The sequence below is a fragment of the Pogona vitticeps genome, chromosome 14, assembly GCF_051106095.1.
Source record: "Pogona vitticeps strain Pit_001003342236 chromosome 14, PviZW2.1, whole genome shotgun sequence".
Taxonomy (NCBI): domain Eukaryota; kingdom Metazoa; phylum Chordata; class Lepidosauria; order Squamata; family Agamidae; genus Pogona; species Pogona vitticeps.
The window spans coordinates 20,109,305-20,125,252 of record NC_135796.1 but is presented as its reverse complement, the minus strand read 5'-3'; the positions used below and the strand labels follow the sequence as shown (position 1 = coordinate 20,125,252).

General features: G+C 58.0%; 1 protein-coding gene across 1 annotated transcript in view; it reads left to right on the top strand.

Moving 5' to 3' along the window:
* MYO18B (myosin XVIIIB) overlaps positions 1–15,948 on the top strand; it is a 69,216-nt gene that overhangs the window by 33,394 nt on the left and 19,874 nt on the right. The window contains 10 exon segments of the mRNA XM_078381868.1: positions 2,079–2,198; positions 3,339–3,450; positions 4,813–4,937; positions 6,382–6,459; positions 6,461–6,537; positions 7,914–8,037; positions 8,245–8,445; positions 8,599–8,709; positions 9,184–9,288; positions 9,954–10,109. Of these exon segments, the coding sequence (XP_078237994.1) occupies positions 2,079–2,198; positions 3,339–3,450; positions 4,813–4,937; positions 6,382–6,459; positions 6,461–6,537; positions 7,914–8,037; positions 8,245–8,445; positions 8,599–8,709; positions 9,184–9,288; positions 9,954–10,109 (1,209 nt within the window).

Genomic DNA, 15,948 nt, shown 5'->3' with positions numbered 1-15,948 from the left:
TCCACTCTGAGAGGTGCCGCTCCTCCAGAGATCCTCTGAGCCAGGAACCAGGGCCCGAGACAGAGAAGCTGTCGTTCTTTTTGGACTACACTTCCCATGATCCACCGGCAAGCACGGCCGGTGCAGGCAGGGAGCGGGCTTGCCTTAGGTGTAGTTGGCATACGTCTAGCTATCAGCCCACCTGTCCATAGTCTTAACTCATGTCAAGTGGAGAGGAGGACAAGGGGCGGCAGAGGGGAAGGCCAAGGCCGCGCCACTGACAGGGTGATTATGGCAGCTTTTGGCTGGAAATGTGCTCTAAATATTGTGGGGCAGTCCTCCAACTGTGTGGTTCTGTGCACAGAATCATTAAGGATTCACTTGGCAAGCACTGCACCATGTCCAGCTGGGTGCCGGGGCAGGATGCCCAGCAGCCTCTGCTCCCATCCATCCATCCATCCGTCCGTCCGTCCGTCCGTCCGTCCGTCCGTCCGTCCGTCCGTCCGTCCGTCCATCCATCCGCTCCTTCCTTCCTTCCTTCCTTCCTTCCTTCCTTCCTTCCTTCCTTCCGGCTCAACCGCATCGGGTTCCTCTTTTGCTCCCCCCCGCCTCCCCCCCTCCAGTGTAAACTCCACAGTGAGAAACAAATTTGTCACGTATTCATCTTCACCGAGAGTTGTACAACAGTTGTTTGGCAAGCTACAGCAAAGCCTCTTTTCAGCAATTAATTAATTAACACTATCATTATGCCTTGAGCACCCTGGAGATTATCAAACTGTTTCAGGTTTTCCAATAAACCTGCAGAGAGGATTTGCCAGAGCGGAGCCACGCCAGCAAACAACCCTAACGCTAAGTCACCCGTCGTCGGAGCGGAGATGTAAGACATGCCCCCAGTGCTTTTGCCTCCTTGAGACACAAACGCTGAGAACATCTTCCTCCTCCTCCTTCTGGGATCCTGCGGCTCAAGGGGCAGGCCACAAAACTCCTTTTTCCTGCCGACAGTTCTTGCCACCTACTTAACAAGTCAGTTTCTTTTGCAGGGTGGACTTAAGGCTTACGAAGAACCGGATTGTCTGTTTTTCCCCCTTCGAATGCAAAGAGCCCCAGGCGGGAGTAAATTATGCAGAAAAGACTAATAGTAATAATAAAGATCACAGTATTTATTTATTTGCACAGTTTCTTGGCTTCCTTGCAGACTTTCAACCCCCCCCCAACACCACTTTATTTATTTAACTTATGTGTCGCCCACACTACCCAAAGGTCTCTGGGTGGCTTACAACAATCTACAGTCATAAATCTTGGTAGCTTTGTCTTCCTTTGTATTTAAAGAAAGCTGAGATTCGTGGTTTTTTTGGAGGGGGGCAAGAGGTGGCTGATTTCTTAAATGAGTTCATGGTGTACCAGAGGACCATAACTGTCTGTCTTGCTGATTCTGAATCAACCCATCATCTGCTCTGGGCCACAGTTCAGGCAAGGGGGAGGCAAGATGTGGGTCAAGCCAGCTCTGCAGGGGCTGGGCCAGGAGGCGAGGCGATTTCAGGACCATGGAGAGCGTCCGTGCCCCTTCTCTCGCTCGCTCTGCCATCGTTCGGCTGAAGTCAAAGAGGAGCCATGGAGTCATTACAAGATATCCATCTAACAGCAGGTGATGCCTTTATTGGCCCCTAAAGAAACCCCTGTACCATCTGCTAGCTCTTTTGGTTGTGGAGCATCCAGTCTGTCAGGCATGTACCACCCCTGGGGTAAACGACTTAAAAGCTCCTGGCAGGACGGATCTTGCTAGGCTTGTGGTTTTTGGGCTTTTGGGGGCCAGGTGGTTCATGAAATGGGGCTCGGGTCCACCCCTTGAAGTGGGGGCAGTGGCCCCTCCCGTCTGCATCCCTTGTGAGACAGGATCTGAATCCTGGTCCTGGGGGTAGGACAGTTTAGGAGGACCACAAAATCCCCCCCCCCTCTGTGTGTGTGTGTGTGTGTGTGTGTGTGTGTGTGTGTGTGTACGGTCACTGTCCAAGCTCAGGCCAGGCGCCCCCTGGTCTTCGCAGGAGTGAAGCAGAGCCCAAGGTCACCTGGTATGACCATGACCTTCCTCTCTTGCTCAGGTCTTGGACCTCACGATGGAGCTGTCGGATGAACGTCTGAAAGGGGACGTGGCTTGTCAGGTGCTGGAGGGCGAACGGGCAGAACGGCTACGGGGGGGCAAGGAGATCAAAGAGCTAAAGGTAGGTGGGAGTGATGGAAAGACTGGTGAGGTTTGCGGGGGCGGGGCTTGGGTTCCTGTAAGATTTTTGCACATTCAGGGAAATGGGCCCCCAGATGGCCTTTCGGGACAGTGCCTCTTGGCTCCTGAGGAAGAGGTCCTTGTCTCTCCCCCCCACACACACACTGCAGTGATTTCCCATACTCTTGCGCCCGAGTGCAACCCATCCTTGTTCTCTGTCTTCCAAACCCAGCCAATCTGTTTTCATTGGTTTTGCAATTTCTGCTCTGGAGACTTTGAGGCAGTTTGCAATTCATCAAACACAAAAACAAGAAAACACAAAAAAAGTGCATTACGGAACACACTCGTGACTGTCAACAGAGACAGCCTTAAAATAGCAGCAATAAGTTTAAATAAGGTTTTAAAGCAGCAACAAAAAGAAAAACTTAGTTTCTTCTGTCAATTTTCAGCAGCTGACAGATCATTCGGGAACCGGGCCTGTCAGCCAAAAGAGGCTGCAAGAGAACATTTTTAAAAGTAGGCTCTTAAAATGGGGAAGAAGAACGGGCCCCAGTGGCCATTTCTACAGGCAGAGAAGGGCCTCCAGGTGGATTCCAGAGATCTTGACCTGACCACCATCTCAACCCACCTTGAGGCAGTTAAATAAGGTTCCACCCAGAAGTCTCGCATACAGGGAACACCCCCAAAATAAAGTTAGGTCTGAGCTATGCTGGAGAAAGTAACCCCTGATTTGGTGCTGTCATTCTGGTGTTTCCCGTGTCAGGCGTGTTTGGGATCCGTGGTTCAATGGAGATGAAGGGCACATCGGTAAAATAGATATGGAGAATGAGTGCCTTGGCCCCACTGTCTCAGCTCTTTCCTCCCTCCCTCCCTCCCTCCCTCCCTCCCTCCCTCCCTCCCTCCCTCCCTCCTTCCTTCCTTCCTTCCTTCCTTCCTTCCTTCCTTCCTTCCTTCCTTCCTTCCTTCCTTCCTCCCTCCCTCCCTCCCTCCCTCCCTCCCTCCCTTCCTTCCTTCCTTCCTCCCTCCCTCCCTCCCTCCCTCCCTTCCTTCCTTCCTCCCTCCCTCCCTCCCTCCCTTCCTTCCTCCCTCCCTCCCTTCCTTCCTTCCTTCCTTCCTTCCTTCCTTCCTTCCTTCCTTCCAGAACAAGCATGACCAGCTACAGAAGAAGCTGGAGTCTGTGGAGAAGCAGTTAGAGGAGACGCAGCAGCAGCTCCAGTTCCGTGAAATCAGAGCCAACACGGCCTCTGGGAAAGGTGGGGAGCCCATGTGGGGTGGGTGGGGGGCTTCTTTAGCCCGAGGGCCAGGCTGAATGGCAGGAAGCTTTGCGGGGCTGCATTCTGGACCGTCCCGGCGGGTGGGAAAGGCAGAAGGCACGGAAGCCAAGATCCTGGCTGACTTCAGCAGGGAATCAGCCAGTGTCGTTCAGAGACATTCTGACTTTGGGGTGAACCCGGAGACCACCAAGGGATGCTGGGGAAGCCACCGGGGGGGGGGATTTGGCCACGAGGAAGGCTAGGATGCGGCCCAAGGGCTGCCAGGTTCCCCACCCCCCTCCTCTTGGGGCACAGAGGCACCTCCCAGGGGGTGCGTCCTTTCCCCCTGAGCCAGAGTCTCCTTTTCCTTTCGAAAAAGAATGGTTTGTGGGGTTTTTTTGTGTGTGGTTTTTCTGCTCCTACGTGAAGCCTTCTGAAGCCGCCTGCCCTTCTCTGAGGCCATCAGCTCTCGCCTCGCCTTCTCAGCCACATCTCCCTTTCCCCCTCTTGGCTCCCCCCCCCTCGGTTGCCACTCGGGATCTCTCCAGCTGACAGTCCCGCTCTCCCCTTGTCCTCCTGACTTGAGCAAAGCACCCAGAGAGAGCTGCAGGCACGTCAGTTCGTGTCAAGCCTGCCTGCTGCCCCCCCTCAGTCGCCCTGGAGAAGCGTTGCTCCAGATCTGTCAAGAGGACGTCATGGCGGCCGGTTTCTGGGGCTGTGATGAGGAGCAGCGTGTGCAGCAGCTAAGGTTACTGCAGAGGGTGATGATGAGCGGGATCTGCCTCCTCCCTCTGCACCCACCCGCCCTCCATGCCTGCCAGGTCTTGGAGAACTAACTAAGCAGAGCAGGGAAAGACCTGTTCCCACGTACTTTACAATCCATGGGAAAGGCAGGGAAGTTAGGTAAAAGGCACAAAGAAATGAGCACATTAGGAAAATGATCTGAAGCGAGCAGGGGAAGGGAGCACCGCCTGGCCGTTTTTGCTTCTTGACCCCAGGAGCCCCGGGAGAGGGAGGATTTACTCCCCGCATTAAAAATGGGCATGAATGTCCATCAGGCACCCTCACTCCCCCCCCCCCGAACCCAATACAGGAGTCTCACAAGTTGATACAGAACAAGGAGAGGAGGAAAAGCCAGGCAGGAGCTGGAGGTGGGCAAGAGGGCCCCGCTCCTCGGCCAGGGCGATCTGTTCGGCCTCCAGCGCGGTTTGGGCTCCCTCTGTTTGTGTGGGGCTCCCTGTGGGCCCCTGGCTGAGAAACGGGGCTCAAGGCTCTCTGGGCGAAGGCGTGCCGGCCCCGAGGGCGGCCTTGATCCGGGCAGTCAGGAGAGGCAACGGGCTGGGTCTCCTTGTGTGTTCACAGGGGAAGAGTGGCAGATGCACTTGGAGTGCGCCCAGACGGAGATCGGGTTCCTTCGGAAGAGGATCACGCAGCTGGAGGAAAGGCTGCAGTCAGAGCAGGCGGCGAAAAAGGAACTGGAAGGAAAGGTAGCTCGCGCGGAGTGCATGTGGACGCGCGTGCAGGTATGAGCGAGAGAGGGAGACTGGCTGGGGTGAGTGAGAGGGCTTTCAGGCATGCTCTGCACTGGGCTCAACATGTAAGCCCCAGATGGAGATGTTGCTGGATTGCTGTCCTTCCTGGGTCTTCCCCCTGATGGCTGCCCCTTCTCCTGCTGGAGATCCCCCATGGGATCCCAGCAGCATCTCTGGATCTGTGGAGAGCCACAGCCGCTGCCAGTCAGAGCGGATCATACTGGCCTAGAGAGACCTTCAAGGTTTGGCTTGGGCTATAAAAAAGCTCTTTTTTGGATCAGCATGCCTTCTGTTTCAATGCAGCAGCAAAAAGCTTACCAGACCTTGCACGTGGTGTGTGTCCCCCCACCCCACCCCACCCCCCCCAGTAGATTCATGTTGGTGTTGGGGTTTTTTTCTTTTCTTTTTTTCCTATTGCTGTGAAGCCGCAATGACCACCATTGCTGAAAACTGTGCCAAAAACGCAGGTTGAAATAAATTCCCTAAAATTCACAGGGCATTAAAATGCAATGAAGCTTCTTCAGCCGTTCCTGAGAGCACAGGGGGTGGGGGTGAAGGCAAACAACCGCTTGTGCATTCCGACTCTTGTCTGGAATTACAGGCTTCGTTAATTCAACTTTCTGCTTATTTAAAGTGACTCTTCCATAGCATTGGCTGCTTGGCCTCGCCTTCTCTGCCAAGCCTGGAGGGGGTGAGGGGTGAGACTCCTGCTCTCCGAGGGCGGTCCTGACCTTCCCAGGGAGCCCCTTTTGTGTCTTGTGGGGCGGGTGGGGTGGCAGGAGAGACGCCCCCCCCCCCGTGGGGAAGCTCGTCTAGAGGAGCAGCGAGACTCTTTGCCCTGGCAGACCAGGGCCGCCTACTCTGGCTGGCTGTTGCCCTCCGCTCTCTCGGCCATCCTCTGTTCCTCGATGCCGGGTGTTTGGAACGAAACCCACCTTTTGGGCTTTTTAGAAGTGGATCGCTCACAGTTACATCTTCAACACTGGTGTTATTTAATTTGTGTTTAGCAATGTCGCTGTAGCCACCATGAACAACATTTCTAGTGTAGAAGGTGAAAATGGAATGAAGAAAGAAAAGTCCTCAGCAAGTCTTCGCCAGGGTAGTCAGAGGGGACTGGATGGCCCGTCCGTGTGGGCCCCCCCCCGACCTTTTAGGTTTAGGGGACCGTCCTCAGAGGGAGCCGTGGTTCTCCCCTCTCCTTGGGGGTTTCCTGGTGGCCTCCAGTTGGCCTCGGTCGCAGGCAGCAGGGGCCAAGGCCAGTTGTGTGTGTGTATTTGTGTGCGTGCTTGAATGAGCCCCTGCCTGCTTGGAGGAGACACTCCGGGGGGGCACCTCTTAGGGGCTCCCCTGCTGCCTCAGCTTCTCCCTCCGAATGGCCTTTCCACCCCTGCCCGTGCAGCTCAGCGAGGCCCAGAAGGCCTACGAGGGAGCCCGGAGGACCGCCCAGCAGCTGCAGAGGAGGAGCAAGCAGCTGGCCGGGGGACCTGGAGGACACCCGCGTGCTGATGGAGAGCCAGCAAAGCCGCAACCACGAGCTGGAGAAGAGGCAGAAGAAGTAGGCCTCCGTTGGCGAGGGAGAGCTTGGACGGTGGGGAGGGGGCAGGAGGGCAGGGGGGCCCCTCCCAGCCAGATATTTCGAAAGAGGGAGTGGGAGGGAACGTGCAGGTGCTGGTGGGCCCCCAGTCGTCCCCCCCCCCCCCGAGAAGGAAGAGGAGGAATCTTCATTTGGCTGAAGCAGCTCCAGGTTGTAGTGGGGAGATGAGCCCCCCCCCCCCAAAAAAAGGAGTCGGCTCCCTTTCCGTCCAAAACGGCAGGAGCTGCCCAGAATTATTCACCCAGGTTTAGGACGGAGCGCTTCTTCTCAAGCAGGCTGGGCTGCTCGTCTTCCCCGCGATCCGTGTGCCCTTGAACCTTCCTCTCTCTCCCAGATGGCTTGGCGCCCTTTTCCCCACGTCATTCCCTGGCTCGGAATCCTGCCCTAACCCGAATCTTGGCCCTGGCCCCAATCCTACGCCTTCCCTCCCTTCCCCAAGCCCACTTTCCTGCTGGCTCCCCAGAAGGCCCCCGATTCCAGCCACGCACCCGTTCAGGTCTCTGTGGCACGTGTTGAATCAGACACCGAAACTTCCACGTTTGTTCATTAGAGCCGGGGGACGTTTTGCCCGGAATTCCAAATTGCCAAGCCATGAATTATGAATGGTGAGCTCATGAAATGCTAATCTAATCAAATAATTCAAATTCCATCTCATTACTGGAAAGTGTTCAAGTCCTGCACAAGGGAGGAGGGGAGGCAGGAGGTTTCAAGATAGCTGTTTATCATAAGAGCATCCATGTGGAAGTGAGAGGGAGGGCCCAGGGGTAGACAGAGCAGAGGCAAGTGGGGCTGGCCGGACTCCCCAGAAATACGGGGGTGAAGACCCCCCCACACACACACTGATCAAAGTATAAGCTGCCCCCTTCGGGCTGACCCAGGGCGTCCCTCACCCAAACCCTTGAGAATCTTCTGCTCACTGGCTGCTGTTTGCAATCCGGGCCCTTTGTTGGCCCCCACTGGGAGGGGCGGCCCCCCCTCTGGGTTGCCCCTCAAGGCATGGAGAAGTTACTTTGAGTGGGCTGCAGCTCCCGAAATCTCTGGGGAGGAGTTACTTCTTTGTACTACACCGCCCACGTTGCCTGGGGGGGTTCTGGAAAGCTGTATTCCAGCAAAGTCAGGCTGCCCCACTGCGGATAAGAGAGGCCACTTTTGGCTTCTGGTGGGGGGTCATCCTCCAAATGACACACCCCTTCCCCTCGAGTCCTCTTTTCCATAGCAATTGAGCCCTGAAACCTGGCTGTCGGCCACCGGGTCCCAGCGCAGGGCTCCTTGCATGAGTGGGGGGCCCTGGGGGGCCCTCCCCCTCCCTCCTGAAACCCTTCTTGCCTCCCTGGCAGGTTTGACCTGCAGCTGGCCCAGGCCTTGGGGGAGTCTGCCTTTGAGAAGAGTCTGCGGGAGAAAGTGGCCCAGGAGAACACCGGCCTGCAGTTTCAGCTGGGGAAGCTCCAGCAGAGCTTAGAGGTAAGAGAGAGTGTGTGTGGGGGGGGGGGGGAGCACACGGCCAGCCCCCTGCTGCTCCCAGGGGCTGCGTCGTGGCATCTGTGGCCTCTCCGACTCTTGGCTTTTCGAAAGAGGTTGCTTTGAGGGACCTGGGGAAGGAACCTTCGATCTGGCTGGTGACCAAATGCTGCCTTGCCCAACCGGGCCGGCTTCTTCCCCTCCCACCAGCGAAAAGAGTCGGAGAACTCCAGCCTCAGCCAACGGGTGGAGGTGCTGAGCGCCCACCTGCAGGAGCTCAGCGCCTCCAACAGCCTGGATGCCGACGGGGTGGCCGCCCTCCGGAAGAAGCTTTGGGACCTGGAGGCCAGGGCGGCTGAGCAGCAGGAGGAGCTGGGCACTCAGGCCAGGACCACAGAGCAGCTGGAGCAGGTAATGGGGACACCCGGCCCCTCTGGGGTGCCGGCCGGCCGGCTGGCCGCAGTGCCCTTATTCTGCAGTGTGAGGCCGGTCAGGCTGCTGGCCTACCTCGCAGGGGTGTTGAAAAGGATCCGTTTTCTGAGGTGGCCTCGGCCTCCCTTTCAGCTTCACTTGAGGCTGGAGCTGGAGATTGAGCGGATGAAGCAGCTGCACCAGAAGATGCTGGAAGACAAGGAGGAGGAGCTGGAGGACGTCCGCCAGTCCTGCCAGAAGAGGGTAAGGGGGGGGGATGGATGGATGGATGGGCGGCCCCCTCCTCCCGCCGGGGGGCCTGCCTTTCAGTGGGCAGGGGGCAGAGAGAGAGAGGGGGGGCAGCTTGCTTTGCCCGTCCTGGCTTCCAGGCCCAGCATCCCTTGTGTTTTGTAATCTTGGCCTGAGGGGTGAAGCCAAGACCACCCGGCCCCAGCCCGCAGTCCGGCGTTGGCTGCTCTGAAGCACAGTCCCGGGGACGTTACTGATTGGGCCTACGGCTCCAGGTCTTGGGCCTTGGCTTTCGACGACCTCAATGTCGCTCCCGTTGATGCCACCTTCAGACCCCCCCTCCGTCCCTCCCTCCCTCCCTCCCTCCCTCCCTCCCTCTCTCTCTCTTATTATTTAATCGTTGGTGGTTTGTTGAGGCAGTTGGGACTGGGGTGCCCCTTTCCTTCACCCCCCAACCCACCCACGGGGGCTCGGTCTGTGCGTTCGCAGCTCCGCCAGCTGGAGACGCAGTGGGAGCGCGCATGCGAGGAGAAGCAGGTGACCCTGCGGGAGAAGAGGGACCTGGAAGGGCTGATTGCCGCCCTCTGCGAGCAGGTGAGGAAGGCGTTGCCCTCGCGTCAGGAACACATGCCCTCCCTCTCTCTCTCTCTCTCTCTCTCTCTCTCTCTCTCTCCCACACACACACATCCTGGCACTAGGGAGTCCTGCCTCTGCTTCCCCCCCCCACACACACACACACCGGCCACTGAGCTTCCCACAAGAGGGCCCTGAGGTTGGTTGGAAGAGAGGAGAGGAGCCAACCAGCCAGAGCACCCTGTGGGATCGGGGCCATTCCCGAACACCTGGCTGCAGGGGAAGCCAGAGATTTTTATCCAGTGGAGGTGACCAAGTGGGAGGGTGGCCAGACAGTCCTCCCTTTGAAGGCTGGCTCACTCCCGGTCTCATTTCTGGATCAAGGAGCGTAAAGCGGAGGGAGATCCGCGACCTGGGAGCAGCCCCTTGTCCACCCTGAGTAGCCCCCAGACGGCAGGAGACATGCAGTCGTCTCTGCTCCAGTTGAGGGGGCATTTCCTTTCTGTTTCAATTCTAAAATGCAATGCAACGCAACAGAGACTGGGCCTCCTTACGTGTAAATCACCACGCTCAGTTCCAAGTTTGTCCAAATACTGTCGGTCTCCTTATTTCAACGCATCGGCTGGTCTAGGGCCAGCTTGTGGGACTGCTTTAAAAGCAGAGACGTGGGTTCTGTCCCGTTCCAGATCGGCCACCGGGATTTTGACGTGGAGAAGCGACTCCGGCGTGACCTCAAGAGGACTCACGCGCTGCTGGCAGACGTGCAGCTTCTGCTGGAGACCTCGGGGCCCGACTCGGTCCCGCCGGGGGCCAAAGAGGACCTGGAGAAGCTTCGCGGCCAGGTGAGAAGGAGGGGAACGCCCTGGCTGGGGCTGAGGCGTGGTGCTCTGTCCGGTGACCTCCTGCCACGAACCCCCGTGGCCCCCCCCTCTAGAAACCCTCCTGGTCTGAACTGAGGGTCTCATGGGGAAAGCAAGGTGCCCTTCCCTCCTTCCCGCTTTAAAACGGCGGTAACAGTGATGGTGATGATGCTCCACATTGGGCTACAGAGCAGGGGGGTGAGGCGGGGTTTGAAGTTGGAGGGCTTCCCCGCTTTCCCCCCAAGAGGTGGACCTCTGGCTCCTCTTTTGTGGCTCCCGTGGACAACCAGGGAGCCCCCGACGGCCGCAGACCTTGTCCGTCGGGGGGGGGGCTCTGCTTGGAGACGGCTGCTCTCGGAGCCGTTTGCCAGGAGGGGTCTGGCCTTCGGGTCCCCCGTTCTGGCCGGCCCCTCTCGGACTCCACCCCCTTGTCCCTCCCCACCCAGAAGGCTGCTTTCTCTCCCCCCCATCACCCCCCAATTTTCCTGACTCTCCTTGTGGCCTCTGCGTGGAGGTGAAAGAGGGGCTGGGGGTGGAGAGGGAAAAATGAGAGAGAAAGAGGCAGCCCTGGGCTTGGACGTGAGAGGAAGTCGGCCTGCCGGCAGGGCTGACTCGCAGGGAGACTCTTCCAGAGGCAGGCAGGTGATGAAGGAAAGAAGCAAGCAAGCAAGTGTGGGCCCTGGGGTATGTGTGTGTGTGTGTGTGGGGGGGTGTTGGGGGGGTCCCTTTGCCTTTATCACCGGCCCCTGTTGGCCACCGGGAGGGGGGTCTCCTTGCATGGCCGGCTCAAGAGGGAGAGGCCTCGGGCCGTTTCCCCTCTGGGGGGGGGGGGACACGGAGCACCCGGGCTTCTCGGCCAAGGAGGAAGCCAGTGGCCTCTTCTGGGCCACGGGGGTCCCTGCTCACCCGGCTGCTTCTGGTCCAGGGAGGTCTCCCGTGGGGAAAACCTCCGTGGCTTGAGGGGAGGGGACGGATCCGAAAGGCCTGGCCTCATGTCGTGGCCCCCTTTGTCCCGCGCGTCCAGCTGGGGGCCTCTGAGCCCTGGGAGGAGGCCCTCCCCTGCCCGTCTCCCCCTTTCTTATAACCTGCAAAGCTGCGGTGGAAGAGGCCGGGCGTCCTTGGCGGGTCAGCAGGCTGGCCGCCCGCCTGTCCTTCATTGGTCAGCCGGGGAAGGGCAGGGCACTGACAGAGAGAATAACCAGGCTGTGGTTGCCTCCCTTTCCGGAGCAGGGCCTTTCTGCCAAGGTGGGCGGAATGGGAGGTTTGCGGGATGGGTCAGCCCCAAAGCCTCCCCTGTGGTGGGCCTGCCTTTTTTGGCAGGCTGAAAGGGTTTCCGGGTGGTGGGGCTTCACTTTGAAAGAAAAAAACCAAACCCCAAAGATCAAAGCCCAGCCACCTGTATCCTCGGTCTCTCTCTGTGGTTGCTTTCGTGGTTTTTTTTTTTAAATGCCTTCGGTGTAGACAGGAGTCTTTCTCAGGAAGCGTTTAGATTCTAATTAAGGCAATTAGTTAAATAGATTGTTTTCTGTCTTTATTTCCATGGCCCTGGCTAATTAGTCCCTCCTCAGTGTGTTTGCTTCTGCCTTTCTCGCTGGTTGCAATTACCAAGCCTGGCTTTCAGCATCTGTTGCCAGGAAAAAAGAGAGGAGAGAACAAAAAAAAAGGGTGCGTGTGTGTGCTTGCACGTGTGTGTGCGTGCACGGCTGTGTGTGTAGGAGGGGCCTGAAGGTGTCGGAGATGTTGTGCGGCCAAACCTGTGGGCAGAGAAGGCAGCACCCCTGCTTTGGTGGGGTTTTAACCCAGCCCTTTCCTGAGCAGAAGGAAGGCTGGGCCCTTTTGGAGCCGGGGGGGGGGGAAGAGAGGGGGATGGAGGGGGAGGGGAGGGTCCAAGAGGGAGCAGTGGGGGGGCCGAGGCGGTGGGGGGAAGGAGACAGAGAGCGAGAGAGCTGGCTGAGGACAGGAGACTACGGCCTGCCCCAGAGCCCAGGACGGCCTGCCCCCCTCCCCAGGGAAAGCCCACAGGGGCCATCGGTTCATGGCTGTGGTAGAAAAATGTACTTGGGGTCATGTAAATGTTTGTGTTTCCTTTCCTCACCAGTGAGGAGGAGGAGGAGGAGGAGGAGGAGGAAGGGATACCCTCTTCTCCCCCACCCGTGCAGGGAGGGATTTGCAGGAGGCACCCCCTCCCGATGTCATTGGTCTCACCGCAGGACCTGCGTTTTGCACCCGTTGCCCGGGTTTTGCACAAAACGGTGCAGTTTGCGTCGGTAGGACAATTGGTAAAGCTAGGATGGTGGCCGCTTTCTTTTGTGGGCAGAAGAGAGTCCCCCCCACACCCACACCCGCACCCCGCCCGCCCGCACACACACACAGAGAGAGACACTCTTGGCTTGCCTGTAATTTCCCGCAGATGTATTTTGCAAAGACAGCGGGCCGCTGCTTGACAGGGAGAAGGAAAGCCAGGCGGGCTCTCGGCTGGAGGAGAAGGGACCCTTCGGGATCCTCTTGGAGGCTTCAGTTGATAACGGGGAGGAATTGAGCCGCCGGCCTTTATCCCGGCCCTCCTCCAAACTGACTGCAGTCTTCAAAGCAAGCACGGGAGAAGAGGCCCGGAGCGCGGCTCTGCTCTCTCCGGAGCGACAAGAGCCCTCTCCCCTGGGTGGGCAGGCAGGGGCGGCAGCCGAGAGGCGTGTGGAAACGGGGGCGTAGGGTTCGGGGGGCCTGGAGGGTGCCGTGCAAGGGCCGGGGTGCCGAGGGAGTGAGCGGAGCCTCCCAGGGCCATTCAATAAATGGTCCACCTCACTTATGCCCGTTGAAAAGGCGCCATTCCAGAACGGAGGCAATTACAGCCAGTGCATGCCTATAATTGGGATCGTAATTCTGGGTAAAGAGCATCTGTGGGCGGCAAGCTATTTCTACCTGGCTGGGGGCTGGGAGGGAGCGGAGAGGAGGGGGGAGGGAGGCAGACCTTTCTTTCCTGGCCCGGTTGCCCAGAGAGGGAGAGAGCGCTGCCAAATTATTATCCTGGGGTGTTTTGGGGCACCCTTGGGAAGACAAGGGTCAAGAACGGCTTTCAATCTCCAGCAAAGACAATTTGCAGAAATGACAGAGAGCAACGATGCAGACGGGGTGTGCATGTGCGTGTGTGTGCGTGTGTGTGTGTGCCGCTGCTTCTTGGCTACAGGGGTGTCAGGTTGTGCAAGGGGGGGAGAGATCAACCCTCCAATTTAGGAAGGTGGGACTCTTTCCCCCAGCCCCCGTCCCTGCCGCACAGAGGATTCTGGTCTTGGCAAGGGTGGCAGGGGTCTGCCCAGTGGGGTGTGCAAGGGGGGCCCTTCCTCTCGCCCTCCGTGGGGAGTTGCTGAGCCCCCCACACCTTTGCTGTGCAGGGCTTTCTCGCTCCCGGTGCCGGACACAAGCAGGCGTTGCGTTAAGTGGCACGTTCCACATCTCTTCCTCTGCCACGAGAGGTAACGGAGGGCTGCCCTCGGGCTGTAACGGGAGCAGAGGGTTAATTGGCAGAATAATTTGTTCCTTTAAGGCGAAGCTTGCTTAGCAACCAGGCTGCCGGGTTGGAAGGGGAGGGTGAAGATCTAGGAAGAAAGAGGGTGTGTGTGTGTTTGTCACGGAAAGGCCTGCCTGGCCCCTTGTCTCCCCACGCCCAAACCCTTGGCCTTTGCCACTTCAGGCCACCCCGGAAACCTTGCTGGTTGCTCTCCTCTTTGTTATTGGCCTGGTACGCGGGTGACCTTTGGAGTCCTTCTCTGCCAGGCTCAAGCGCCTGTCCTCCCCTGGGTGGGCCAAGGGGGCCACGGAGACCCTCAGGTCCTGCCACCTCCACCCTTGGATGGGGTGGGGCGCCTTTCTTCCTTGAAGCTGGCATGGAGAGCCGCCTTCTTGCCCCCCTTCCTCCGAGGGGTTAAGGCCACCTTCCAGAAATGAGGGAACGGATGCCCGCTGGTCACTGGGGTGTGTTTGTGTGGGTGAATGAATGGGGGGGGGCTTCCCTAGCGCAGAAGATGGATGGCGGTCATCCGCTCCCCTCTTCCCTCCCACTCGCCTGGCCTTCATTTGGCAATTCGTTATGATTTGCTGTGTTCTGTGGACCGGCTGCTCACGTGGCAAAGGAAGGAAACCAAAGGGAAGGGTTTTCAGGAAACCGGACCCCCCCCCCCGTGGCCTTTTGCCAAAACCTGCCGATTCCAAGGAAACGGACAGGGCAGAACCAGGAGGGAGGGGCAGTGCAGGAATTCCCGCCCCCCCCCCAATAAGAAGGTGCAGCACTTGTGAACGTTTCTTGCTTGGGAGCAGAGTCAGCGCCCTCCCTGCAGAGCGGGCCTGGGCCCTCTCATGTTGGCTTCCTAGGATCCTGCGTGCAGATGTGAAAGGAAAGCATGTGCTACGCCTGCTTCTCCAGGAAATCTGTGAGCGGATTGGGGCCCAGCGGCAGAACTGACTGCCGGGAGCAGAGGCCCAAGTCTCGGATTTCCATACTGAAAGTTTCCTAATGCCAGCAAAGCTGTCATGAGCCCTGCGGCGGTGACTTTATTTAATTTTTTTTTAAAGAAAAAGCTGCAGTCCCATTAAATAAGGAGTTTTGTGGATGAAATAATTTCCAGCACTTAAATGCCAGCACCGTGCCCAGGCACAGCCGCCGCCCGTAGCTGGGATTTATTCTTTAAGTAGCTTTAGAAGTCGGGTCCCGTATGGGGGGGGGGGGGTTCGTGGGTCCAGGAGGAAGGTCTGTACGGGGGGGGGGGGGCGGCCAAAGGCACAGCCTTCGTGGGAAGATAGGGAGAGATCCCTCCGCTTAAGGGTCTCCTGGCCACAATCCATGGTGGCTTTAAAAAACAGGCGAATACAGGAAGTGGGAGGAGAAAAGCTCTCTCAGGATTGGCCACAGGGACGGAGCAGAGCTTCCCCGTGCAGGAGCAGTATACCACTCGAAGAGAAGTTGCCCTCAAGCCTGGTTCATCGGCTTCCTGAAGCCCATTTCGGTGGCCAGTCTGGGATGCTGGAGGCTCAAGACGGAGGCCTGCCTGGTGCAAAGGATCCCTCTGGGAAAACTGGGCAACTGGTCAGGGATTCAGAGGAGTCGGGGGGGGAGGGAGGGAGAAGAAAGGGCTCCCTGGCTTAGATGCCTCTAGTTGCTTTTCTTTTCTGTTTCCCCCTTTCTGCCTGTTCGTCAGGATTCAGATCTTTTCAGAGCGGAGAATGGGGGGGGGGGGGGAAGAGACATTCGTTTTAAACAGGTGCCAACAGATGGCAGAACACGGCGCGAACTTCACACGGTGGATCCCCTTCATCCATTATGCATCCTTTTTTTGATGGGAATTTCAGTGTGTTTGTTCCCAAGTGGGAAAATTCCATTCTGCTAGCGTGTTTTGTTTTTCTGAAGGAAGGAAGCAAGGAAGGAAAGATACATGTGTTTTTGTGCAAGGAGGGAAATAATATTTCAGAAGATAAAGGTTTTTTGAAACTGCACTTAGTGATCAGTTCCGAATAGCCCTGCTGGGTGCGAAGAAGGTCCCTCTTACCTGACTGGAGGTCTCTGGGCTTAGACTTATGGGAGGGAGGGAGCAGCAGCGCAGCCCCCACCCCAGTGTGTGTCCCCCCCTTGCCTGGGACCTGGCAATGTGCTTGGCCTTTGCGCTCAGGGGTTCGGGGCAGACGGCCGTGTCCGGTGGCCCCCGGCCCCTTCTCCCTTCTCCTCGCTGCATCCTTAACCCGGCGCTCTGGGGGCTCAACGGCGGTGGTCCTCTGATTGCGGTGAAGGCTGGGGAGAGGCTTTCGGGGTGTGGGGCGCTGTCTGTTCTTCACT